This window comes from Nothoprocta perdicaria, unplaced genomic scaffold (genome assembly GCF_003342845.1).
Source record: "Nothoprocta perdicaria isolate Ctin4 unplaced genomic scaffold, notPer1 scaffold_169, whole genome shotgun sequence".
In the NCBI taxonomy this organism is placed as follows: domain Eukaryota; kingdom Metazoa; phylum Chordata; class Aves; order Tinamiformes; family Tinamidae; genus Nothoprocta; species Nothoprocta perdicaria.
Window position 1 is genome coordinate 714,981 of NW_020454860.1, and position 26,013 is coordinate 740,993.

The 26,013-nt window shown below is 37.6% G+C and overlaps 1 protein-coding gene across 5 annotated transcripts; it reads left to right on the forward strand.

Moving 5' to 3' along the window:
• TBC1D23 (TBC1 domain family member 23) lies at positions 1-25,288 on the forward strand. Of its 5 annotated transcripts, none has more exons than XM_026035853.1 (19): positions 1-47; positions 6,461-6,572; positions 6,830-6,935; positions 9,269-9,473; positions 10,001-10,124; positions 10,597-10,721; positions 10,835-10,878; positions 11,740-11,843; positions 12,756-12,878; positions 13,896-14,006; positions 15,125-15,295; positions 15,532-15,574; positions 16,270-16,379; positions 16,969-17,111; positions 18,011-18,055; positions 20,889-20,977; positions 22,401-22,536; positions 22,982-23,176; positions 23,827-25,288. In XM_026035853.1, the coding sequence occupies exons 1-19, from the start codon at positions 7-9 to the stop codon at positions 23,906-23,908; spliced, it is 2,109 nt and encodes a 702-aa protein (XP_025891638.1). In that variant the 5' UTR covers positions 1-6; the 3' UTR covers positions 23,909-25,288. The 5 variants fall into 5 exon arrangements, with proteins under 5 accessions (XP_025891638.1, XP_025891642.1, XP_025891639.1 ...); XM_026035854.1 differs by lacking the exon at positions 1-47 and adding an exon at positions 3,105-3,161 and having other exon boundaries at positions 13,914-14,006; XM_026035857.1 differs by lacking the exon at positions 18,011-18,055 and having other exon boundaries at positions 13,914-14,006; positions 23,827-23,908.
• Positions 25,289-26,013: the final 725 nt, after the last annotated feature.

Here is a 26,013-nt window from a genome sequence, read left to right on the forward strand (position 1 = left end):
ACAGCTATGGCGGAGGGGGAAGAGGCGCCGCCGCCATCGCGCCGCTGGTGAGTCGGGCGCTGCCCTGGGGCCCCTCCCGCCCGGGCCGCTCCCTCCCCGGCGGCAGAGGGGCCGCCCCGGGGTCCCCAGGGGTCCCCAGGGGCGGCCTGTGCGGGGTTTGGCTCCCCCCACGGCGCGAGCCCCGCTCCGCGGGCGGGTGTCCGCCCGCCTCGAGCCCGGCTGCTGCCTTCGGCCCGGCTTGCCCCGCTCTGCCCCGCTGCCCAAGCGGAAAGAGGTTAAAAACAGGCCCCAGGTTACCGTGGGGATGGATTTGTCTTCCTCTCCCCTAGCGAGGCTGTTGAGGCTATTTCCTTTTTTTTTTTTTTTTTTTCCCCCTCCACATTAAACTTATAGGAGACCAAAATAGACTATACCTGGAGCGCTAGAAGAATCATTTTTATGATAATGCCAGTGGAGTTTTAGCGTTTGATGCGTGTATATTGGCCTCCGATTGCAGGGACTTTAAAAAGACCTAATTTGAGTTTCAGCACCGATGGCTGCTTTCACACCTCTGCTCTGTGTCTTTCGTTTTATTTCAGTTTGAGCTTCTGCATTGTGTTTGATTTCTTTTTCTCTGAGCTCTCTTTTTTCCTCTGTCATGGTGCCTATTAGTTCTTACACCGTTACTTGCATAGTTGCCTTGCAGTTGTTTGACWTCTTTGGGGTTTGTTTCTTTGGCTTTAGTTAAAAGTTCAAATTGTGTGAAGTGCTTTTTACAGTGTAGTGTCACATAGGGATCATTTCTAAATCTTAGCCTATAATAATTATGAAATAGGAAACAGATTCATTCACTTTTCAGTCTTGACACTTGAAATATAAGCCTGGTGGGCAAATAAGAACCACATTGAAAAAATCTCTGAAAAAGAATTACTTAAAGCTTATTTCACTACTGCYGTTGAAAGAATATTGCAGTCTGTAAGATCCCTGCAAACTGCTAAATTCTCTGTCAAGAATGAGGAACACTGTCCTTCCTGAACTTATTTCCAAGTGCAGCCTGCATTATTACCATTCTGACTGGCACCTTCAAATTGTGATTGTAGTCAATTAGCTACACCAGTACTATTAAAAGGGCAAATTTGTAAGCTTACAGTAGGAAAGATGTAATTTAAAATCTTTTCTAGGAATCTGTGGAAACAATTCATGAGTTTTGTGCTTAAGTGTTCCATTGGAATGTGAGTGCGTGTTGCAAGAGCTCTGCCCTCGGAAGAGTGTGGAAAACCAAGTTCCTTGTTTTCTGGTTAGAAGCTTCACATAGCTTCTTGTTTTGTGTATTTTTTACGATAGTTTAAGTGAATGTTTTCTTTTTATTCATTCAAACTGTTATTTTGTGTGCACTGCTGGCGGCTGTGGAACAGGATTTATTTTTCTGAATACAAAATCTATAAAGGAGTTTTTCTTTGGTGTCCTGTGCTATCACGATACTGAAGAATATTGGGTTGTGCAATAACATTTCACAATTTTAAAAAGCCACTGGAATGTGAAGTGATGTCTGTGTGCAGGTAGAGCACGTGCCCCTGAGAATCAGAAGGGTAGTTCTGGTTCCTGGTCCTGCGTTCAGCTCCTTAGAGGGATTCAAAGGTTGTCAGAGTCTGTGACAGCCCTTTGAGTGTGTCAAATTTGGGGATGCCAGTTATCATAAAATGCCCTAGATGTTTTTTCAAAACACCTACCAGTCTACTTTGACATCCCACGCTGGTGCTGATTTTGCAGCGGAGGGAACAACAAACTAGTGATGAGTTAAAACCCTGGTTAGTAAAACTGACTGCTGGGCACGTTGTTTAGCAGGAACTGGGGAATTTGCCACTAGACAACACAACGCACACGCAGCTGATTGTGTAAACTTAATGAAAGGTGACGTTGTCAGCTTGGTTCAGGAACGCCTGGGACTTGATTTAAAAACAACAGCAAGAAATCTGTTAAGACCCCAAGATTAAATGATTCTTTTAAGCTAATTCTTTTAAGCTTTTAAGCTAATTTGCCAGTTCTGGCAATCTTTCAGATTATGTTTTGAGAAGTGTTATGTTTGTGCTACAGTGGGTGTCTGTGTCAAAGACTGAGAAGGCTATGAAATAGAAAAGCTATGAAATAGAAAATGAGAAAAAGATAGAGGTAAATATCAGGGAATTAATGGTCTTTTCTAAAATTCCCCGAAGAATGAAATATATTTAATGGTGCTCAGATTACAAGGGATATTTTGAAAGGATTATGTATGAGGGATTTGTAGTTCTTTGTTTTTCAATACAGGATGCTCATTAGTTTTTAAATTAAAACAACTTTGGTTTGGCATTTTTTCCTTAGTTGAGAAATTAATAAATTAAAAGTAGGAAGCAGTATAGCGACCTCTATTAAAGTGCCCTTCTGGGGAAAAAACAGGAAGCATTTATATAGATGGAAGTTTTCTGTGATGGAAAGCTGTGCTCTTTGCTCTGGGAGAGGTAGAATCATGGCTATAAAGATACAGCAATATTAGTAATTGACTTTGGAAATATTAGTCAGTACTAGTCACTTGGACAGCTTTTGTTTAAGCCTTTTTAGTGGTTTCTGTATATTGTAAATCGAAATACTTCTGTGAACWTTTTCAAGCAATGTATATTGTTCAAAATATAGCCTAATCCTACTTTCTTGGTAATACAAATCTATTAAAGAGTGAATTAGCCCCGTCTAGCACTAMCACACATGTCTGTACCACATTCTCATAACTCTGAGAACAGCGCTGCTAGGGATACACCTATCTTTCTCGTCCGGTGTTTGTGGTGACCAGTTTGCTTCTCACAGCAGTGTCCAGTTGCTGACTGCACGGCTTTGATGTCCCAGGCAGCAGGGGCTTTGTAGGAAGGAAATCCAGTGATCCTCTTGGCCAGCTTTTTTTAAAGAGGCTTTAAAAAACACAAAGCTTTAAGGAGCACTTCACTGTCTGGCTGGGATTCCGCAGGAGCTGGGCATGTTCTCCTTTGGGAACAGAGCAGGTTCGGCAGTAGCAGCTTTCCTTCTGATTTAGGGAAAATAGGAATGGCGTTTGAAGACACCTTTAACAAATACTTTTCTAAATACTACTTTTCTACTCTGGAAATGGTCGTGGCCTACGAGGGCACATCATGRTTGAGCGTGTCACTTAGAGGAAGGTGAGTGTAAACAAATAGTTTTGGGATGAGTTACAGCATCTTTTTTTTCCTCTCCTCTTTTTACAGCCAGTGAGTAGTATATTTTATAGGCAGCTATGTAGCAGCAGATTCAGTTTGTATGAAACTGATTTTTTTTTTTTTTTTTTTTTTTTTTTTTTTTTTTTTTTTTTTTTTTTTTTTTTTTTTTTTTTTGGCATGCAAAGTGCATTTTGGATAATTTGGTGCATGAGGAAGATATTACTAGTCTTACTGTGGGAGAAAAAATGTACCTACCACAAATTCAACTTTCAAAGCTTTCAACTTTGGAAGGTGTTTTTTGGGCGTGGTTGTTGTTTAGAAATGCATTTAGGTTTATAAGCCAAAGTTCAAAGGGATCTGTCTTTTCTAATAACAAATGAGCAACAGTAATGGACTTCAGGTTTATATAGATGGTAACCAAAACATTGACTAGATTCCAGGAATGCTGTATGGAGCCATGGCAGAGCAGAAAGCAGGGATGCTGTGGCCTGGAGCAGTTTGCCCAGGAAGAGGAGGACTGCTACCATCTTTGCAAAAGAAGTGCAGTAATTGTTGTTCCTTATAAGCACAAAGCTTCCCAGACAACCTTCAGGCAATGAAAGACAAGGGCCCAGGTGGTTGCTGGCAGTTTCCTGAAACATTCACAACAGCACTGGGTGAAATAAGGCAAAGCACAGGCARGGAACACATGCTAAAGAACCAAGATTGCTACTGTGGTACCTTTTAAGTTAATATGAATGGAAAAATGCTCGTTTTAGRGAAGAAATTCATGTAACCTCCCTGAAACCTCCTTGGTTCTGTCCACTGAATATTCTTAATAGATGTCAGAGGAAAAAGGTAACCAGCTGAATACAAGCTACTCTGTAACTTTTTCTTTGCTGCTGTATTTCATGTAACTCAAATGTGATAACATATCCATAGTGAGAAATACAATTCCCTGCTTTTTAAGGTAAGGCAGTAATCCTGTCATTTGCCTTTCACCTTTGCATTTATGCAGATGATGTTGCCRATGCAACAAGCAAGCTGATGAAGCCCCCACATTTGCAGATAATATGTTGAAGTTGACCTTCATGTTAGCCAGAAACAGCTTTTTAAGCTGAAAATACTCGGTACTGGTAGCTGCAGAATGAGTCCCTGTGCATTTATGAAACAGTTTTTGCCAGGTTCATTTTTAATTTGTCCGTATAGCAGTGTTTTTAAATGTTGTTTCACATGTATGAAACAATATGTGTTTTTCCAAATCTACCACTTAAAGCACAATTTACAACCATTATTTATGTAGCTATGCTAATTATAGCCCATTTCCACATGTCCAATAAATATTTGTGTAACATTTGTAGCAACCAGCCATATTTTGTATATGCAGAATTCCAGGCCTAGCTGTGATTCTTCTAATTAGTTTGCCATAGTGTGCCCAGAAACTTGTATTACAAGTATTTATGAGAACRTCTGACTCTATATTCAGATAATGTTTGGTGCTGGCTTGTGTTGAAATAGATAGTGCTGGAGTTTGTGCAGTTCCACATAGGGTTTGGATCTCTCCTGAGTAAGTGTTTTGGAAATACTTGATATTTATTCATGGGGAACTGATTTGGTTGTTTAATTTTTCCAACATTGATTGTTCCATATGCAGTTGGACAACAGGATAGCCAATGGATGGGGTTTTGTATTTTTCCTCTAGCTCTCCTAAGAGACACTTCAGTGTTTTATTTTTTTCCTGTAGCTTTCCTAGGCAATTGGTGGCTCTGTATGAACTAGATTTTTTTTTTTTAAGCACTAAAAAATAACAAACTGATACAAGTCAATCTCTTTGGATGCAAGGCAACGCAGGTCACAAATTTTCCAGAATTACTTGAAGAAAAAAAGTCTGTGAGCCATGCCTCCATATATGTTTGAAATGTGTTTTTAAGCTCTGCCAAAAAATACTGTAAAAGAGACTGGCTSAGAAAATACAAGGAGACTGCTTACTCTTCTGCCTTGTAAATAAGTACTTAAAGAATTTGAGAAACCTTAAGTGAGACTGCCTGGTTGCTTATTGTTAGCTATGTGCATATATCTTCTTGTAGAATTACGAATCTATTTTGCTTATCCAAAAAGGTGATATTTAGCAGATGAGAAATTGGTGTAATTTTCAAGAGACTGAGTTCAGGAAGCTTTATAGCAAGGAACTTTTGCTATTTGTGAATATATGCAAATGACAGAAGTAGAACAAGTTCATCCACTGACATTTTCTCCAGCAGAATTGAGCATCTTAACATCTTGGMGTAATTGAGAGTTATATTGATAAAACTCGCCCATCTGTTACTCCACATGTCTGGCTACATGTGTTGTTCACAAGCAATCAGTCTTCATATGTGAATAAAAATCTGTCCTGAATAAACAGTCACTTTTACATTTTGCTCTGGCCATAGAGCTTCTGGTTGTGTGCATGAGTCTTTAGATACATGAAGTCCTTCTTGAGGTTTTGTCAGAGATGATGGAAAACAGGTATAAGAGTTATCAAATTGTAAAGTAATAACTTCTGAGTGTGTATTTTATGTATAATGTTTGAGAACATTATTGTTCTGTTGTTGTGAAAACATCCTAAGAGTTTTTCACATCAGTTTTTGTATTTTGCTATACACTAGCACTAATGTTTTTGTATGTTGCCAATCTGCTGAATTTTTGGGTTGTTTTGAGATTAATTTCACTCSTGTACATGTTCAAGTACTGCTCTTACAGTGCTTGAAATGTTTAGTTAAGTAGGAGTGAATTTAATTAAAAGGTTCTTCCCCATTTCAGGAAAATATGGAGTTAATAGCCAGCCATTCTAAACCTTTGAAGTACTTTTTCCATTTTCTAGGTTATCTGATATTTTATTCAAAAGAACTCTTCCATCTAATTAAGGTGTAGGATTTGCTCTGAATCTGTTGTCTGTGGGTGGAAGCTTGCCACCTCTCTTTTCACTTGCAAGCTACAACTAAATCTGCCTTTTTRTGACACGTTTTGCAACATTGTGTCACTTTGTGAAAGCAAAAAATATGATAGAAACTTTTTCTCTCAACTAAATTGAATGGAATAAGGAGTTGAACAGCCTTAAAGGAACACACAAAAGTTTGCAAATACGTAGCTTTGATAAACTGAGAAATTGTCTAATAATATGTTTTTATCTTTAAAATGTGGAGTTTTTTGCCTCATAGTATTCTTGAGTCCACATTTATTTCATAGACACACATTTAAAAATATTGAATGATGCAAATTGGTTTTTAATAATTAAACATATTACGTTATCATTACTATAGGGAAAAAGATCTTGCGGAAGCTCTAGAAGAAGGAGGCTGTGATCTCGAAACCGTGAGAAACATCGTTCAAGGAAGACGATTGCCTGCTGATCTGAGGGCCAAAGTCTGGAAGGTAGGCATGGGCTCAAAGCAAAAAGCAGGGAGCCTTCAAAGATGTGTTTGATTTGAAGTGAATTAATTAATTACTGGGCATCTCTACAAAAGAGCTTCCCTGTTCATGTGACTCTGAAACTTTCATACGCGTGTTCATCAATCCAGTTGTGGAGTGTTTGCTTTCTATTGAGCTGAGTTACGCTATTCAATAATTCAATAGCTGCAAAACTGCACTAAAAAACTTTASACTTTTGCTTTTTTTGTTTCTCCTTGCAGATTGCACTTAATGTTGTAGGGAAGGGAGACAGCCTGGCATCCTGGGATGGATGTTTAGACTTACCAGAGCAGAGCATAATTCATAAAGACTGCCAAGAGCTAATCGGTAAGKTTACTTACATTCTGATCACCTATAGGAAAACTTCTGTACCTTCAGTTGCCTTGGAGATTTGCCACTTGAATTACACAGGGTAATGTTTACATTTTGAAGGAAGCTTTGAGGAAGATGGTGATGAGAGAGCACATAAATCAGAAAAAAAAGTCGTAATAGGAAACAGTATCTTACCTGTATTCCGACTCTGAGATGGGTGACAGCGTGGAAGTTCCCAGTAATAGCTTGTGAATGATAGTTTGTGTGGACTAATCAGAGCCTAGAGGCAGGAAGGCTTTGAGAGCTGGAAAATAATAATTCCTCTTTCAGTTTTCTTCTTGTAAACCTGACCTTCTTTGTATAACGTTCTTCAAGTTTTTACTTGTCCCAAGACTTGTGCTTAATCTGGACAGTTGGCATAACACCAAAATGCATGTAGCCACTAAGGAAGAAATATGTTAGTCATTTTGGACTTTCTGTTTTTTTAGAGAGAGAGCTTTTATTAACAGCATTCTCAGTAAAATGAAAGGCTGCATTTGCAAAAGCAGATTTTTTTCCAGGACATTAGAAATAATATTCCTCTGTATGCCTAAGGAACTGCTGTAGAATCTGGATGCCAGCTCATCACAAAAATGACCATATCCCTGACACTGTGCAATAATGTTAGTATCAACGTTCAGGTGAATGATTCAGTGCTGACTCACAGCTTCAGTTGCTCTTTTATGTGGTATCAGTAAGAAAATCTTCCATTTGATTACCTGTCCTATTYTAATTTTTGCAAGATCGAGTGTTAAGACAGAGAGTGGAGTTACTGCCTCCATACGTGCATACGTATACGTACATAGCACTTTTAGAATGCAGCTGTGTATCCTGTAGCTCCAAAAAAAAAACAGCAGGACTTATTTATCTTCTCTACCTGTATTAATCACTATAATTTCCAAATGCCGTTATTTCTCCTTTCTCTCTCTCTCTTTTTTTTTTTTCCAAATATTTTGTGGTATGTTAAATTTGATTGAAGTTCAGAGTTCAAAAAAAAAGGTTAGATAGAGATTTCCATTTAGTCGCATTAAATCTCTTTATTTCGTATTTTAACAAGTCTCCAAATTGAAAACAAATCTCCTGACATTTGACTGTTTTRTTTGTTTTTTACAAACATAGGAAAGGAAGGATAAAATAACTGCAGGCTGAGATAGGGGAAGTATTTAAATGCTTCTGTAACACAGCCTTTCATTCAAACTCATGAGCATTTGGTAACTGAGAAGGGAATGTGTTCATAAGTAACTTAATTACACTGCATTTTTTGTAATTTTTAGTATATAAGCTTCTCTCTGTGAATGAGGAGAGGCTGAGTGAGCTGGGCCTRTTTTCTCTGGAGAAGAGAMGGCTCAGAGGGGATATGATTAATGTGTACAAGTTCAGGAAGGGAGAATGCAGGGAGGAAGGGGACAGGCTGTTTTCACTGGTGGCCARCGATAGGACGAGGGGTAATGGCCACAAGCTGRARCACARGAAGTTCYGTCTCCAGGTGAGGAGGAACCTYTTTACTGTTAGGGTGASAGAGCAGTGGAACAGGCTRCCCAGGGAGGTTGTGGAGTCTCCTACTCTGGAGGTCTTCAAAACCCGCCTGGATGCCACCCTGTGCCACATGCTSTAGGTGTGCCTGCTTGAGCAGGAAGGTTGGACTAGATGATCTGTAGAGGTCCCTTCCAACCTTAAATATTCTGTGATTCTGTGATTCTGTAACATAGTTTTTCCTTCTTTTATTGTAAGTCAGTTTAGTAAAGCTAGCATAATTTGACTGGATTAAAATGCATTTATTTCTAATATATGACATCAGGTTTTTATGGAGACATGTTTAGCACTAAAGTGAAAATTGTATGAACTTATACTGAAAGTCTAGCTACAGGCCATATAATAAATATCCATATGTTTAAACTACAAGCTAGGAATCTCATTCATCTCTCTCATTATTTGGAATACAGTGTTGATGTGGCTTATGTGGATTGTCTCAATATAGAGAGACAAGAGTTGTCAGCCTTTTAAGGATAGTAGAAAGATGCTGTGGATCTAATAATCTATCTCTGCCTTGTATGTCTAGAAATTCCAGACTTATCCTGCCTTGAGATGATATTTAAATGCCCTATCCTATTGAGGCATCCTTACATTTATGCAAGTGTCCTTCATCCATACGCTTTGGGAACGCCTTTTGTAAGCATTTAATCCCAGCTGCTAGTTTTATTAAGCATATAGAAGTCCATTTTGGTGCTGCTGTGCTATGAAATAATTTGATTCAATTTCAGTGAAAGGCCATTACAGTGATTTGTAACTGTGACACTTGCCTATTTCAGACCAATTATCAGTGCCAGAAGAGGAGAAGTCAGTATTACTTTTGGATATCGAGTCCATTATAACTTTTTATTGTAAATCACGCAATGTTAAATACAGTTCTTTCCTCGGCTGGATACATCTACTCAAACCTTTGGTGCACCTTCAGCTGCCTCGCAGTGATTTGTACAACTGCTTTTATGCTATCATGAATAAATTCATTCCAAGGTAAAAGCCCTCTCCCCTTGCATATTTACTCTTTTAGTGTCATTGAAAGCAATTTCTGAAAGGAGATGTGCACATGGATTTTTGGCTCATGGTAATTTGTGTCTAGGAGTAGCACTGCTTGTAGCAAAGTTGTCAGATTTCTTCGTATGTTTACAAAATTGAATCATTTCTTATGTACCTACTGATTCTGAGCAGCAATTGAGAAGTATTAGAACTTCTTCATTTCAGTTTTTGTCTTCTAGTTTTATTTTGATATTTAAATCTCTCTTTTGGTAGAGGAAATCCTGTGGAAATATTTCATTCTTTCTACCACCTTATTAACATAGTGGGGGGAGGGGGATGTTTTTACCTTGCTGCAAGGCAATTTCAATATTGGTTCATGGGAATTTNAAAAAAAAAAAAAAAAAAAAAAAAAAAAAAAAGAATAGGAACCTACATTATCTCAGCTAATAAAGAGTTGCTATTTTAAGTCTGATAGCTGGAGTATCACGGGGATTTTTGTAATTATTTTCACTGCTACTTTCTAGGGATTGTTTCCTGAAGGGAAGACCATTCCATCTATTTAGGCTGCTGCTTCAGTACCATGAGCCTGAACTCTGCTCCTTTCTTGATACTAAGAAGATGACGCCAGACTCATATGCACTCAACTGGGTAATAAAGTGAAAGTAGGGAGACATAATGAAAAATAAATGATATATTTTAATATAGAATGGGCTTTTTAGTCTGTGTTACTTAGAGTAAGGTATGTGATCTTGTGAACATAATCTATTTTTGTACTGTGTGTTAGCTGAGCCATTGTTATTGGGCACTAGAAATACTCCAAAAAAAGTAGGAATGAGGTTAACTTTTATACTCCAAAGAGCAAGGAAGTGTGTCATAGATTATTAGCTTTTATGATTATGTGCATTTGTGTGGTTGTAAAGATGGAGAAAAGTGAGCTTAGGTAGTCTTTTAAAATCAAATTAGTGATTGTGTTTAAAAACCAATATTCAGTACATGATGCAAATGTATGTGTTAATTTGTTTTGTTTTTCTTTTAGATAACTCATTTCTCTGTAAACAAATCCTGATAAGACTGTTCCTGGTTATTGCTTTTTTCCTTATACTGTTCTTGAACTTTTCAGCTTGGAAGCCTTTTTTCATATTACTGTTCAGCTGAAGTCACTCAGGCAATATGGGATGGATATCTACAGCAAGCAGATCCATTCTTTATTTATTTCTTAATGTTAATCATCCTTGTCAATGCAAAGTAAGTAAAAAGTTAATTATCTGAGATATTCCTTGTTTAAATGGTTTTCATCAATCTATGCTTAATTTTGTTTTTACTGAGTTAATCAATACCTGTGACTTTATTCTTCTCAGGGATGTTATCTTAGCACAAGAAACAGATAAAGAAGAAATGATAAGTAAGTACTACTTCTACCCAGCTGCTGATAAAACATTCACCTTGAAATTTAATCCCCCACTTAGTTTGTCATATTAAATTATTAAGTGATTAAATTGTCATTTAATTATCATTTAATTATTTACCTTTTCTCCCCAAAGAATCCCCTGTCTTTGACTGCATCACATCAGCTTTGTCCTTAATCTTCTTTTCTTGTATTTTCCCTTAGCACTCCCACATACAGTTTTGTATTTCAGTTCAGAGTACAGGAAAAAACCCCATGTTTCCAAGCTCAAAGCAGCAGCTTTCACATCCTTTAAATCTATTGCCCTGTTGAGTTTTCCAGCTTACCATCTGTGTATGTGCTTCATTTTGGGCTTAACTCGTCGTCACTGTCTCCCTGTCCTCTCCCACCCTTCTGTGTTTATAGAAATGAGACCAAGATTCTCATGAGGGTATTTCACCTGCCTAAGCGGTATCTGTTATGGCATGTGACAATATAATTGATGGAGTTCTAATAATTCAAAATGAGAGTGCTTGGGACTTTGCAGTTTTGTCTGTGCCTCAGAATTGTGGCCTTGTACCATCCTGGACAGGTAACAGTGCAGCTGCAAAGGAAAGCTGACTCTGTGTAGAGATGGAAGCGAGCTAAACAGGAACTAATTAGGATAGRAGGTTTAAAGCTCTAGCAAATAATGTTTGTTTCCTGTGGATAATCAGCATTCTCATATCTTCTGCCTCTACCTGAAGAATGAATCGCCATTCAACTTGGTGAAACTAAATTACGTTATGCTATATAAAAGTAAAATATAATATGAGGAGTTATACAGTGCTTCTTTTCTGCCTGAAGTAATTGTGTACCTGTGTTGTTTATGTATGTCAGAATTCCTAGAAACTTCACCAGCTAATCTCGATTTAGAAGATATAGAAGATCTCTTCTCTTTGGCACAATATTATTGTAGCAAAACTCCAGCTTCCTTCAGGAAGGTAATAACAAATTTTGAAATTGTCTGTCTTTTTGATGATTAGTTAAGCACTTGCTGACAGTAACTTTGAATATTTCATTAAATATTTTCTTTTTTAAAAAAAAATCATGTCTTTACTCCTGTGGTATTTATTTTTATGGTCCTTGAGAGCTTGAAAGACGAGAAGCTTAATGAAGCATGTTAAAAGATTCCCTACAGTCTTCTTGCTTCACAGCTGCTAACCAGTTTGGTCTTAATTGTTCTTGTGGCCTAATTTTAAATTTTCAGCCAGTGATGCAGATTTCTTTGGTAGCAGTCCTYCTTGAGCTCTTTCATCTTATTCCCCTGTTTTGCAAACTAGATTCAAATAAGAACTGMCCCATAAAAATGTTGTGCGGACGCAAGTGCTTTGTAGTAGACTGCACAGCTATCCTAGCTGTACATGCAACAGCAAGCAGGAAAAAAATCACTTACATGAGGTACAGATGTTGTTACAGGCTGTGATTTTTGCAGTCCATCCCTATTCAGGAAATCTGCTGACCGCCTTGGACGTGTGAGATAGGATCGGCCTGTCTTTTTGGGCTTGTCTGTTCTCTCACTGATGTGTGGTAGACTGGTACGTGAGATCCTTGAAAAGACAAGGCTTTCCTTAATGTCAGATTCTGTTTGCCAGCATGCAACCATATGCAGTTTAATCATGTTGACCCTGCCATAATGAAGARTAAGCACTTTTGTAATCAAAGTTAATGTTTTAAATAGTCTGCAGAAAGAACTATCAAAAAWTCAGTGAATTTATAGAGAAGATATACGTATATTTGGCTTAGTAGTTGTGATACCATGGATGTTGTTTTACTTTTAAACTTTTAATTTTAAGGACAGAACGATGGCTGTGGTTAACATTACTTTTTTTCCCCCCTCCTCTTGCTCCTAATAGGACAACCACACTCTTTTTGGCAGCAGCCTGCTGGGCCTCAAAGATGACGACACTGATTTGAGCCAGGCTCTCTGTCTAGCAATTTCTGTGTCTGAGATTCTTCAAGCAAATCAGCAACAAGGAGTCAGTATGCCACATTATTCTTCTTTTGCACAGTTTTCCAGGGAAAGAGAATAATCCATTACATATCATTGTGTCTCAAACATTTCTAAGTGCTAACAACACAGCTATGTTTGCTATTTCAGGGGAAAAAATGTCTGAAAGTTGACCCCTTTGTACTCTCTTTGCTGTCTGCAGTGTATCAGTGCTATAACAACTAGAGCTACAGCAAAGGGGAACTTAACGTGGTTTGTCTAGGAGCTTAAAGTAATCTCTCATTGATRTTACTTCTCTTCCAATTACGGTTATTGTATGTATTGTATGGGCAAAAGCACTACTTTCTGCCTTTAAGAAGAATACTGTTACAAAGTGTCTGTCTTTTAGCAACAAAGTATCTGTCTTTTAGCAATTAGAAAGCTTTAAAAAGTTTTGAGGCAAGCTATTTGCATAGTTTATTATAAAGATAGTTAAATGCATGAACTTCACTTTTAGTATCTAAGAGAAATATGTGGCTATTTGTGCAGTTACGACGTAGTGTTTCTTTTTAGCTACYAGCTAGCGGGTTCTGTGCCCTGGTTCATCGTGCGTAGGTTTGTTTTCCTKCTCCAAGTAAAGATAAGCATGTGGTTATATCCTCTTTAAGTCGATGGGGTATAAATCTAATCCTGTGTGCTGTGCTGAGTAGTCACATACTGTTGGACTGGGACTTCAAAATTGTCCCTTTTAGAACCTCATCATGTTGGCATGTGCTCTCCTACAGATCATTTTTCCTCTCAGCAGAGGAGAAAACTGCACTGTGTATTGCACTTGGTGGTCCTTTCTGAGGTATAAGCTGCTTTTTTAATATAAAGTCACTATAAGAATAATGGTGGTGGGGCTGGTGACCAGCAGCTTGCAATACTCAGGATTATCTCATGGCCAGTAACTCCTATCACTGAATCCCTCCCTATAGTGTTAYTAATATAGTTAAGAGAATTACTGTTAAAATAAAACTGAATGATGTGCTTTCAATAATTGCACAACTTTTACGTTTTGTAACAGGTAATTATTCCCTTTCAGGAAGGTGTAAGGTTCTTTGTAGTGGATTGTCGTCCCGCAGAGCAGTACAACGCTGGCCATTTATCAACGGCATTTCACCTAGACTCAGACTTGGTTCGTATGCTTTTTGTTTCTGTGCGGGTTTTTGAATCCTAAGTTAAATACAAGGAGAGAAAAATCTCTGTGTTGAAAAAATAGTAGTCCTTTGACTGTTGTTTCTGAATCAATGTCTGTTTATACACTGAAGCTTCAAAACTCTAAGAAAATCTCAATTCCTATTCAGACTGACTTGCTGTTGGCTAGTGTATGTATTCGTTACTTTGTACTTCATCATTTAGTCCTGTTACRTTACTGGATTAAATTACATTTAATGCAGTTACATTAGTCAACTAATGTAAAGGCTAGATAAGTACATTTCCCTTCATGAATTTYGTTAACAAGGAAACATAAGTCTATAACTGAACTTAAAGGCCTTCGCCTCAAAAGGTTATATATTTTTTTTCTCCATTTAGGAAGTGTGTGTTTCTCCATGCCTTCCATCTAGCAGCTCATTGATTTTGAATGTTTACCAAGCATGTAGGAGAGTACTGCCTTAGTTTTCAGAGAGTACCAAGAACTCTTGGCATCTGTTTGTACTTCTGATCATGAGCTTCTCTCCCTGGTCTGGGGAAGGTATAGAGGTGGAGGTGACGATGCGGGAAGCCAAGCAGGGAGGCAGCAGGAGGAGTGGCATCTTCCTTCCTGGTGTCTAGAAATTCTAGGCTTTTTAAAGGAGTCCCAAGCTACAAAGTTTGAAAATGTTGTAACTATGTTGTAAACTTGAAAATGTTGTAAACTTGTATTATGTGGGTGTGGAAATCTGTTCCTCTGCTATGTTACTAAATTACCACTACTTGACTGTTTATTTATTTATTTATTTATTCTTTATCTAACTTCCTTTTGGTGTCTGCAAGAATAAGCTAATAGGTAATAGTTGTTGCCTTCCTCGAGGGAGGGCATGGCAGAATGGGAGAGAGAAGAGGACCATTCTCAGTAATCATTACATGAGATAATTTTTGGATCTCTTTGGGGTTTGTGTTCTTCCCCTTCTGCCCCTTCCCCTGTTACTTGGCAGTCAGGAAATTATATCAATTTTCAACATCTGTCTTGGCRTGTTACATGTCTGTATATGTCTGTCAACATGTTGTGTTACAGTGGGAAGTTGTTAAGTCTTCTTACTTATTCATTCACAGATGCTTCAAAACCCATCAGAGTTTGCACAGTCTGTCAAATCCCTCTTAGAAGCTCAAAAGCAATCCATCGAGTCTGGCTCCATAGCTGGTGGGGAGCATCTCTGCTTCATGGGAAGTGGCAGGGAAGAAGAAGACATGTATATGAACATGGTGTTAGCACACTTCTTGCAGGTACTGCTTAATTGCTTTTCATTTTAATAGCTGAAACAGAGTGTGCTTTTGCACATATCTTTGATGTTAAGTGGCAAAATATTTCCCTCCTGAAATATCAGCTTATTTTATATTAGCAAGTTGTGCTTTTGTTTTATTATTAAATGACACAAGCGCTCCATATTTCCTTACCATGCTTGCAAAACTGAATTCACAGATTTTTGCTTCAATCAGGGATAATGTCTTTTCTCTTGCAGAAAAATAAAGAGTATGTAAGCATTGCCAAAGGAGGCTTTATGGGTAAGCTTATTAGTAATGACCTTTGTCATTATTTGTCATTAATATGGACTTAAGAAAGATTGATGTTTTAATGCTATTGATATCTTTATTAGGTTTTGACCAGAAATCAGCTAGATGAATGGGAAATGTCTTATTGACTAATTTTACCTGGGCACCAGTCAGTACTCTGTGGTTAACTGTTGGACCTTACCCATGCTTACAAAGAGTGAAAAATGAATGCAAGAAGCAGGAAAATTTCCTCTTCCATCTAGTTTATTGCCCCTGTACTTAGCCTATGTAGGTTGTAAATCCATATCAATATGCTTCTTAGCAATTATTGTTGTTTTCTTTAATCATCCGAATTCTGCACTTCATGCTGCTGAGCAGTGATTGCTGGAGTCAATATTGGCTGCAGAACAGAGGAGAGGTTTACAGTATGAGCACAGAAATATTGCTAGTCAGGATACACAGTGTCAAAATAACTTCTCTAGGATTAATGCAGTGACTTATATGTAAAATAAATATAATGATAATACCTTTGTATTACTGAAAGGAAAATCATGGAAAATTATAGTAGTATATGAATTTTACCTGGTGCCTTGGATCATCTAGACAAATATTTTGGCCATGTAGTTTTGAGTTTTGGATATACAATACTGTAATCATAAGATTACTTCTGGTGTAGTTCTGAACACTTTTTAATGGCCTTTTAACAGCTCTCCAGCAGCACTTGGCAGATATCAATGTGGAAGGACCAGAAAACGGATACGGACACTGGATTGCCAGTACCTCGGGCTCAAGAAGTAGCATCAATTCTTCTGTCGATGTAAGTGGATTTCTAGTTCAGRTGGTGTAGTGAGATAGGAGCTTCAGGTCTACTAAATTTTTCTTCATATTCCTTATTCTATTCTGTACAGTACCTTACTGCAAATCATGGTCATTCTTGGTTGTGTACTTAATTTCCAAGTATATTATCTGTTTAGTTAGAGGTGCCCTAAACTAATCCTCTTGAGAGGAAAGGCCTTCAGAGAAGATGGTAGTTCTACAAAAGAATATGTGCAATGAACAATTCTCTTGACTTTTATTCACTATGGGTACAAATTACTATGAAGCTGATGTCAGAAAGCTTAGAATTGTTTATTTTCTATAGCTGATATGTTCTATGTAGAATCTGGCCTTTAATTTGTATGCAATTTAGTATTGGTGGAGTTCCTTCCTCTCTGTGTTTGCGTGTCAGAGTACTTAATGCTTTGAGTGGTAAGGCTTAATACTTAATATTGTAATTAATATTCTATTAAGTACCAAAAAGTACAAGTTTAATATTTTGTATTGTTTCCATTCTGAACTAACCAGCAATTAAAGAACATGACTTTTCTTATATATATGATTAATCCTGAGAGGAGTTACCTTTGCAGGGTGATTCTCCTAATGGTTCAGGTGATGGAAAAGGAGTCAAGTCCTTGGTGAATAAAATGACGGTTGCTTTGAAGACCAAGTCTGTGAATGTGAAAGAGAAAGTTATTAGTTTTATTGAAAATACATCTACACCAGTGGACAGGTGGGTTGTTTGTAGCTGACTGTGATTAGCAGAGAGTTCTGACTGCCCATTCCAGGTTGCTATTTTGTGCGTATCAAGACTGTGCTAGTCAGAAAAAATGGAAAATATRTATTACTATTCTGTCAGAATATAGTGAGCCTACTGTGTTCCCTCAGTACTGGAAAATGAATGTAAGAAGACTTTTCTCTTGAATTTTATCCATTTCAGTGTTTATCCACAGGCTGTCACTGCATCTTTAGATTGACTTCACCAGAATTGCTTCTAGCTCATCTTCTATATCTGCAAATAGAGGTGGGAGTGAGAGAATGTGAGCACTTGTGGAAAGATGTGTTCAAAGCTGGAAATCTCCATTCTAAATATTTATCTTAAACAACAGAATAACAGCAATAATCTGTGGAAGTTGTAAGCAATAGAGTGTTGTGGAGTTGTCCCTCTTGAAATGCAGGCTTTGGAGTTGTGTATTGCTCAGACATTGGCAGTATGGCACTATCTACTGTAGTGTTTGTTGGGGGATGGGATTTGGCACATGTGCCAGACAAACTGGTTCTCGAGCAGCTTTGCCCCTAATCAGAAGGTACAGACTGTCACTTACAGGTCATCGTTGCCTGCCTGTTTCGTCAGAAAAATCATTTTTAAATTTCACAGATGGAGGCAAAAGTTTCTCAAGTAGCTTTTGGTAGTAATACTTGTGCTAGGAATTCAAGTTCAAGAAAACATGAAGGTGCATATTTTCATAGAATATCTACAGCGGTTTCCTCTACCTCGTGGCTAGCTTTTGTCTTTCTTTATAAACCTCATCCCTGGAGAAGAAAACAGTGCTGTTGTAGAGCATTTGCATTATTTATGTAGCCTTTTTTTTGGTAATGATTTTGTTCTGTCCTCTGCCCGCCGTGCTGTAGAATATCTTTCAATATTCCCTGGCCAGAGAGAGCAAGCCTGGAGCGGTAAGCTGCATCCCGTGATCACCAAAGCAGCCTGACTAAACCCGCCGCCGTCCTCATGCCCTTAGCATGGCAGCGCTGCCTGCATAAGCATTGGTCACACTGACAAGGTTGCTGACATATTTTTACATCAACTCAGTTTTTGGTCTTTTTTAAATCAAGTAGAGCTATTGATTTATACAAATACTGGTCTGGGGACTAAAAATTTTCAGTGCTCTCTTCTTGGTTCTGCCCTTTTTTTTGCTCTTCTTTTTTCTTCCCATTTTCCTTACTATGCTTGGAACTATTTTTTTTCACTTATTTCTGATTTGCCTTGTACTGTGYTTATTTGTACTCCTGGAAGAAGCCAGAAACACTTATTCAATAAATTTTGGCTAAAGGAACTGAGGGCTTTAACAAGTGAGACTACAGCTACAAAAAGGACCTGTCATTGTGCTGTTAATAAAGTGTCCTCCGAGCTTGCAGGTAGCCTTCCACACTTAGTTTGCAGCAGGAAGTCCTCATGTTCTTCACTTCAACTGCTGCATTTCACACAAATGTGGGATCTGCTCACATTTCTCTCGTAATTATTGTCTCACAATTATTCAGAAATAAAGTGGCTCTGAGTGTATATAAATTACCTGCAAAAAATGAAGGACTTCTAGAACCATGCAATCAGTACATGATCACTTGGGATCTTCACTTGTAATTTAGAAACTTTTTGTTACATCATATGACTCTTACCTACTGAAAAATATGGAGGTTGGTGCTGGAATGATTGACGCATATTTAAAATGCAGTTTGGATTTCCAAGGATTTTATCCAGTTCTTCTCTCTGATAGTTGCACATACTTTGAGATGGGATCTATCCATAAGTACTGCAGAGCTGCTTCTGTGTATGCAATGTTTAACTGATACACTTTTGGAACATAAGAATGTCTCAACAGTATTTTGTTACTTCAAAAATCCTAAAGTTAACGAGGATTTTTCCCTCCTATTTGTTGACTGATTGCTCTAAGGTAGTAAGAAAGTGTAACAATCCCAGCTGAAACGCCTTGTGCCTAGTTACTGAAAGGCTCCAGAATCTGTATTTGTAATCACTCTGATTTGGAGAGGGCTGTCTTCACTGAGATTGACTGTCTCCTTCCATTTGGAASTTAATAAATTAATAAACTCAGACTTTGCATCATTAGACTACTCTCTTAAATTGCGGTTCCAATTAAAAAGAAAAAACCTGGAATGAAATTTTTATCCCCATCCTTTCATCAGATTCACTTTGTGTTTATCACCAATGAACTTCATTTTGCAGGTTTGCAAAATGGTTTGAACATAATGCAGGTTTGAACATAATTGCATTAAGAATTTAATGATAGCATTCCATGCAAACAAGTTGAGAGAGGTTCATTTCTAGTTTAAGATGTTTACATGTTTTTATCGAGTAACATTTTCCTTTTTCATCTTGACTAACTTTGCTCTAGAAATTGCCAGTAAGCTTCCTCTTAAATCCTGTCTGCATTTCAATTCAACCCTTCTAGACATATATCTGCTTACTAAATTGGTTATGGTTAAGGTTTTAACCCCTAGTTTCCTACAGAAAGTTCGTATTTAGGCAAATCTACATCTAGGAGCACTGCCCTCCTGAATTGTCAGTGTCATTGATGCTTATTGTCTCAAGCACTAATAAGCATGGTTTTATATGTGTATTTTTGTATTTTGCAGAACGCCTTTCTGTTTCTTTTTCCCTATTTAACAACTCCTCATTCTAGCTATGCTAGGGAATTTTAACCATGTAAAATGTAGAATCCGTTTTAAACGTTCAAGTATGCTTTCAGATATACCAAAGTATAAGCATTTCCCTATGTATCACTGAGGAAGCAACGTCTCAGATTGAAACCTTGATTCTACAGTAACATGCACAACTGCAGCATGTGGAAAGCCTTAAAGCCAAGAGGAGTGCTTACAGTGTAAAGGAAATATATRTATATATGTATATATGTATATATATATWTTTTTTTCTCAGATATTTCTCTGCAGTTGAGGGGCCAGAAGCTTTAAGGTGACAGCTGTGACATCTCGTGCGGTCTCGTCACTCTGACATTTAGCGATGGAATATTACAAGAGTTGGCAACTCTTGCTGCCCAACTTTGAGGCTCAAAATCCTATTTGTATGTGTAGTTTAACGTGATCTCTAGAAGCATTTAAATCCGATTTTTATATTTAGAATCTATGCAGAAATCCAAGTGATTCTGCAATTTCCAGCAGGGATTGTTTGGCCAAAGATAGGATTGGGTTGAAATAGTGAACAAGAATTGGGATGCACACTATATCACTTTGAAATTCTTAAGGTATTTTATCACCTTTTGGAGAGAGTGTCTCTCAGGAATCACTCGTTTGCCAGAGGAAAAAAAAAAATACCTGGATACGTTAGTTAGTGTTTGCTGACTTTTCCTCCACCTGAATTCAGCATCTTTGCAAATCTGTCCTGGACGTTGAGAAACGTTTCACACAGAGCTCAGACTTTTGCACTATAAATTTCATAGCATTTCTTCAGATTTCAGGTCTCCTAACATATTTTGCAGCTTGAGAATGTCATCAGAAGCCGCATTTAAAACAAAGAAGTACTGCTTTTTGGTGTGTTCGGTGCAGTATTCAGCCTTGCCAAGTGATTGTGAATTACTAACCCAGTTGTGTGGTGGGTCAGTCCCAGCTTCCCTGCAGGCAGCTTTATGCCCTCTTCAGCTGCACAGTTATGTGTTTTGTTGATGCATGTTATTTTACAGGAATTATGCCATCTGTCTGAAAGTTCCTTTTCTTCTCTCCTCCCATCCCTGGTCTTGTCCTGCCCCTTCCACTGCAGACACATCAGCAGCAGTGACAGGGTGGGAAAGCCCTACCGTGGCGTGAAGCCAGTGTTCAGCATTGGCGATGAAGAAGAGTATGATACAGGTACAGTAGGAGATCTTCCTCTTAACTAGATTATCCCATTTAGATAATTTCATTAAAAGAGAAGAGAAACTCATTATTTGAATATATAGTAGCAAACACCATCAAAAAACCTTTGTGGTGGACTCAGCCAACCAACAGGAACAAATGGAATCAAATGGTCTGGTGGATTCTTTGTGTTCCCTCAGTATTTCCTGTGTAAATACCTGTTTGTTTGTTTGTTTGTTTTGTTTCTTTCTGTGCTGATCTTTTTGTTCCCTTTCTATTCAAAATAGCAAGCAAAATTTAAGGGACCTGTTCTACCTGGTAGCTCCCCAGTTGAATCTGAAGAGGATACAGTTTGCATACGTATCTGCATTTTAAAAGTACACTCAGGAGCTAAACTTATGACTGATGTGTGCAAACCTCTTCCATGTCAAATCTATCTAATTGGCTCATCTCTTGATACACCCGTAGGATGTCGTAGAAGATGCTTGCAATYGTTTATGTATTTGAGCTAGTTGATAAATTACTGGGGAAAAACTGGACACCACACTTTTTTTCTGTGATAACTGCTCATATTAGAATGGTGAGGACCAAATACTGTTCTCTTGTGCTTCTATTCTGGCCGCACTGGCKCCCTCATCTTTTCATAGGTAGCTCTTCTCCTGTAATCCAAAGACATATTCAGCTTCCAAATGAGAAACAGATAACTAGACTAGGAATCTGACATCTGGAAAAGAAATAATTTATGAATGTTATTAATAGGTTTATAAAATCTGAATTACTTTAAGATTGATGAGAAACAATCAATCACTGTCTGTCTGCCAGGAATTAAGATGAAACAAATGAAACTAGAAAGTAGAAGCTTCAACACTAAGAAGCTTCTTCTCCAAGTGCATATAATTGTTTGCACAATTCKTTATCACTAAGATCCTGTGAGTGGTAAAAGGTTTATATAATTTCAGAAATATAGTTCATTATAGGGAAATTAGCAAAATCACCTGGAATGTTCCTGACAACACCTTGCCACAAGGTTTTGGTATTTTGGGGTGCTAAACTCTGTCTGAGTTCAGTGAAAAGCTGGAGTGTACTTAGGTGCAYGTACTTGGCTGCATGTACCTGGGTACGTTCATCTTTTGAAGTTTAATGAATGGACAAATTGCCCAACCTTAAGGAATACCCTGAGCTGAAAATATTCGTATTCTGAGATAGAATTAATGGGAAAATGTTGAACATTCATGTTTCGTTTTTTCTTCCCTTTGAGCATCTTTTTATGGATGCTACTGGATATATGACAGGGAGTGAAACAGACCCTGCTTTTGAACCCAAGTAGCTATTAATTGTTTTAAGAGAGTTGAAAGGCGTCTGACATCATATGAAAATTATTTCTTCTTTTTTTTCTAATTTATTTATTTTTCCTGTAACCACTTCATGTCCAAAACAGATGAAATTGATAGCTCCTCAATGTCAGATGATGATCGAAAAGAGGTTGTCAACATCCAAACGTGGATAAATAAGCCTGATGTGAAGTATAATTTCCCCTGTAATGAAGTAAAAGAAAATGGACATATGTTTCCCAGGTACTTGAATYGGTTTTAAACTTTATGAAAATGTCAAGGTAGATATATGTTTATATTTTTAATTATTGGACTGTTAAATTATTTCTTGATACTAAACTGGAAAATGAAGTTGAGACAACTTCGAGCAAAATATTACTCATTATAATATTTCTTATATTTTTTATGCAATAGAATGCTAGTAAACACACAAAAAATCTTAGGTTTTTCTTTGTTTAAAAAAGAAAGTGGCCTGAAATGTGGCATGATTCCATTCTTGAACATCTGAAGTGTTTTGTTCTCCTTTCTAAATGAAGTTTTTGAAGTATAAGACTGCTTATTGGACTTAAACTCTATGGCTACATTATAGTACGAGCTAGTTAAAAAAAAAGAAAATGAGTTTATCTTTCTAAAAAGCTGATATCGAGTTAATTAGCAAGCTTATTTTATGTCTTTTTCTCCCTTCAAGTCACCTGCTCGTCACTGCAACGCACATGTACTGTTTGAGGGAGATACCGTCGCGGAAGGGATTGGCTTACATCCAGTCTCGCCAGGCACTGAACTCCGTAGTCAAAATCACATCCAAGAAGAAACATCCAGAACTGATCACCTTTAAATACGGGAACAGCAATACTTCAGGCATAGAAATTTTGGCAGTTGAAAGGTAAGCCGTGCCTGTAGCAGCAATACGAAGAGCAGTGGGGCACATGGTGCTGGAGCTCAGCGGCATGCTGGGCTCCCCAGAACTGGCTTCGAAAGTAAGTCTTTATTCAGGAGCAGTTACACTGATGTGGAAGAGATCCCTCAACAGGATCCCTGAACGAAGTTGCTGACATACTTGGTTGTTTCCTTACCCTTTTACCTGGGGAGAACGGTGTGCAGTGGGCGCTGTTCCTGCGTGAAGTGGGTGATGAGTTTCCTAATTGACAAGGAAGGTAATCCCAGTTGGTGGATCAGAAAGAAATGAGTTGAGTAGAAGATCAGACACCGTAGCTAAAATAAGAGAGGCTGCCGTGCATCAGTAAGGCAGTGCTGGCACTGGGAGAGATTTTGAGCTATCTATTCTGTACCTTTGGCAGTTCATGGACGTATCATTTCTAGGATAGCCTCTGAAGTAGTCCTCAGCAGTGCGAGGCTCACATAGGGAAAACATTCCCTGGTATAAATTAGAAGTAAATCTTATTTCCTCAGTAGTTTTTCTGTTTTGGTAGCTTCTCCTTCTCTTTCCACATTAGACCTTCCTGGAGGAAAAAATCAAGGCAAGAACTRTGGACTTCATAGTAAATGATTTTATTTTTTCTCCTTCTTTTTAAGGTATTTGATTCCAAATGCAGGTGATGCTACCAAAGCCATAAAACAACAGATCATGAAAGTGTTGGATGCCTTGGAAAGCTGATAACTAAAGACTTTTCAGAGAATGGTTTGYAAAGAAGAAGCAACCAAGATACTGTATGTGGACACAGGCTCACACCTTCCCAACTGAATACTAACTTAAGAGAATTTTTCTGTTTGCTAATGGAAGTACCTGAATAGCAGGCTTAAGATAGGGTAAATTATTATCAATTTCTAAGCAGTTTTTAAATTTTTCTTTTGATTAATATTTTCTGGTTTTGCAGAAATGTTTATTATAAAGGTCAGTTTGTTTCACTTTTAAAGAAGCTTTAATGTGTATGATATGCATCTTTGTAAGAGAGGATAGAGAATGTAGTTGTGTTCATATGACTGCGTTAAAAGAAAGTAGAACTGTCAGGTATGGAGTAACAGTAGAAAACAAAGCTGTCTTACATGATTCAGATGTCTGGTAGTAAAATATCTCCATAACCTGCAGTTTCTAAATTTGATTTTGCCTCCTGGACAGTATCAAGGACTGATTAAAGACACTCCAGTTTGTAAACAGAGAAGGTAAAATCTTAGAAATACTGCTTTCTTCTCATTAAAAGTGATTGCATCTATTTAAGTGCACTGGAACTCCAGATGAATGAAAAAAAAAAAAATACTGTGCAATTAACTTTTTAAGATGTCCTACTAGGTTAAATAATTGGAATTGGTAAGTGCATTTTAAAATACCAAGCTGAATTGTACATACTGATAAGCTTCATACAGGTGTGCAAGCTTGTAATTATGCAAAATTTTACATTTCATGGGTTGAGACGGTTTCTCATGTAAAAGTGAGCGTAGAGTGAGGTTGGAGTTTATGCTTCATAACAAAATATAACAGTCAGCAAATATTCTGGATCCTCAGAAGTGAAAAGTCCAAGCTATTAATTGGAGTTGTTTAAAAAAAGAAAGAGAAAAAAGAAGAAAAAAAAACCCTTCAACACAGAGTTTAAATGCTATTGAATGTCTTTTTCTGCAAGAAAATTAAACACACACAGTGATTCAAGTGCTGTATGTCTGTGCTAAATGTATTCAGGACCTTTTGCTTTTGTTGGTTTAATCATAGCTTTATGTTCTTTAATTAGCATCTTCTAAAGAAGGTGGTGCTTGAGACCTGCAACTGTGTTACTACTGTGCATCTGCAGCTCTCTGCTTCATCCAGGGGTGGTTGTCTCGCCATCAAGTCTAGTCCAGGAATGTGCAAATTTGCAAAAACTGTGGGATAATGGTGAATAGGATTAGCTGTATTTTGCAGGGTCTTTTGAGTAGTTGAGTCAAAACCCATGGACTGGTACAACTCATGAGATCAAATTAATGAAACTGACCTTTATAAAAAACAGCTATTCTAAGTTATTTTACTAGGAATCAAGCTGAGGCACCTTAATTCTGGGACTTTTTTTCTTTTTTCTTTTTTCTTTTTTTTTTTTTTTTAATATCGCCTATTCTTTCTTAGTATCTGAGTAAACACCAATAGAACTTGGAACTGTTAAAGATATTTGCATGAAATTGCACCTGGGCCAGTGCTCATGTATTTATAGTTTTCCCTTGCAGCTGTCGTATTACTTTTTCCTTTTCCTACACCCTTCTGAGAATATGAAGAGTATCTGACCCTGTGCCTACTTCAGCAATGAGATTTTTTCATGTACAAATGTTTGTGTTACTGTTTATAAACTACAGTTGTAAATAAACCAGTAAAATTTGAACATAACTTGTTCTTAAAGCAAGTGTCAAGTTGTATGTTGTGTGGCTTCTGTGGATCTAATAACAGTGTTTCCTAAAGGTATGTTTTAAATGGAACTGAATATGATATTTGGAGTAAGAAAAGTTGATTATGGATCGTAGGAAACTGCTGTCAGTGACACCTTATGTAAGTATACAGTTCACTTGGAGTTTAGACTAATTTTACTGATTGTTTTTGGATGAACCAGGGTCAATATTCATAGCAATGTCAAAATGAGAATTAACGAAGGGTCACATCATTCAGCAGGTTTCTGTATTAGTTTCAGAGCTTTCAGCATCACARTTTTATACTATGAAAATATTAATGTGACACTATTCTGCTGGTTTGGACAGCTAGTTTGCTGCTAGTCCTTAGTGTGAGAAAAACACATTTCTGCAAATGTG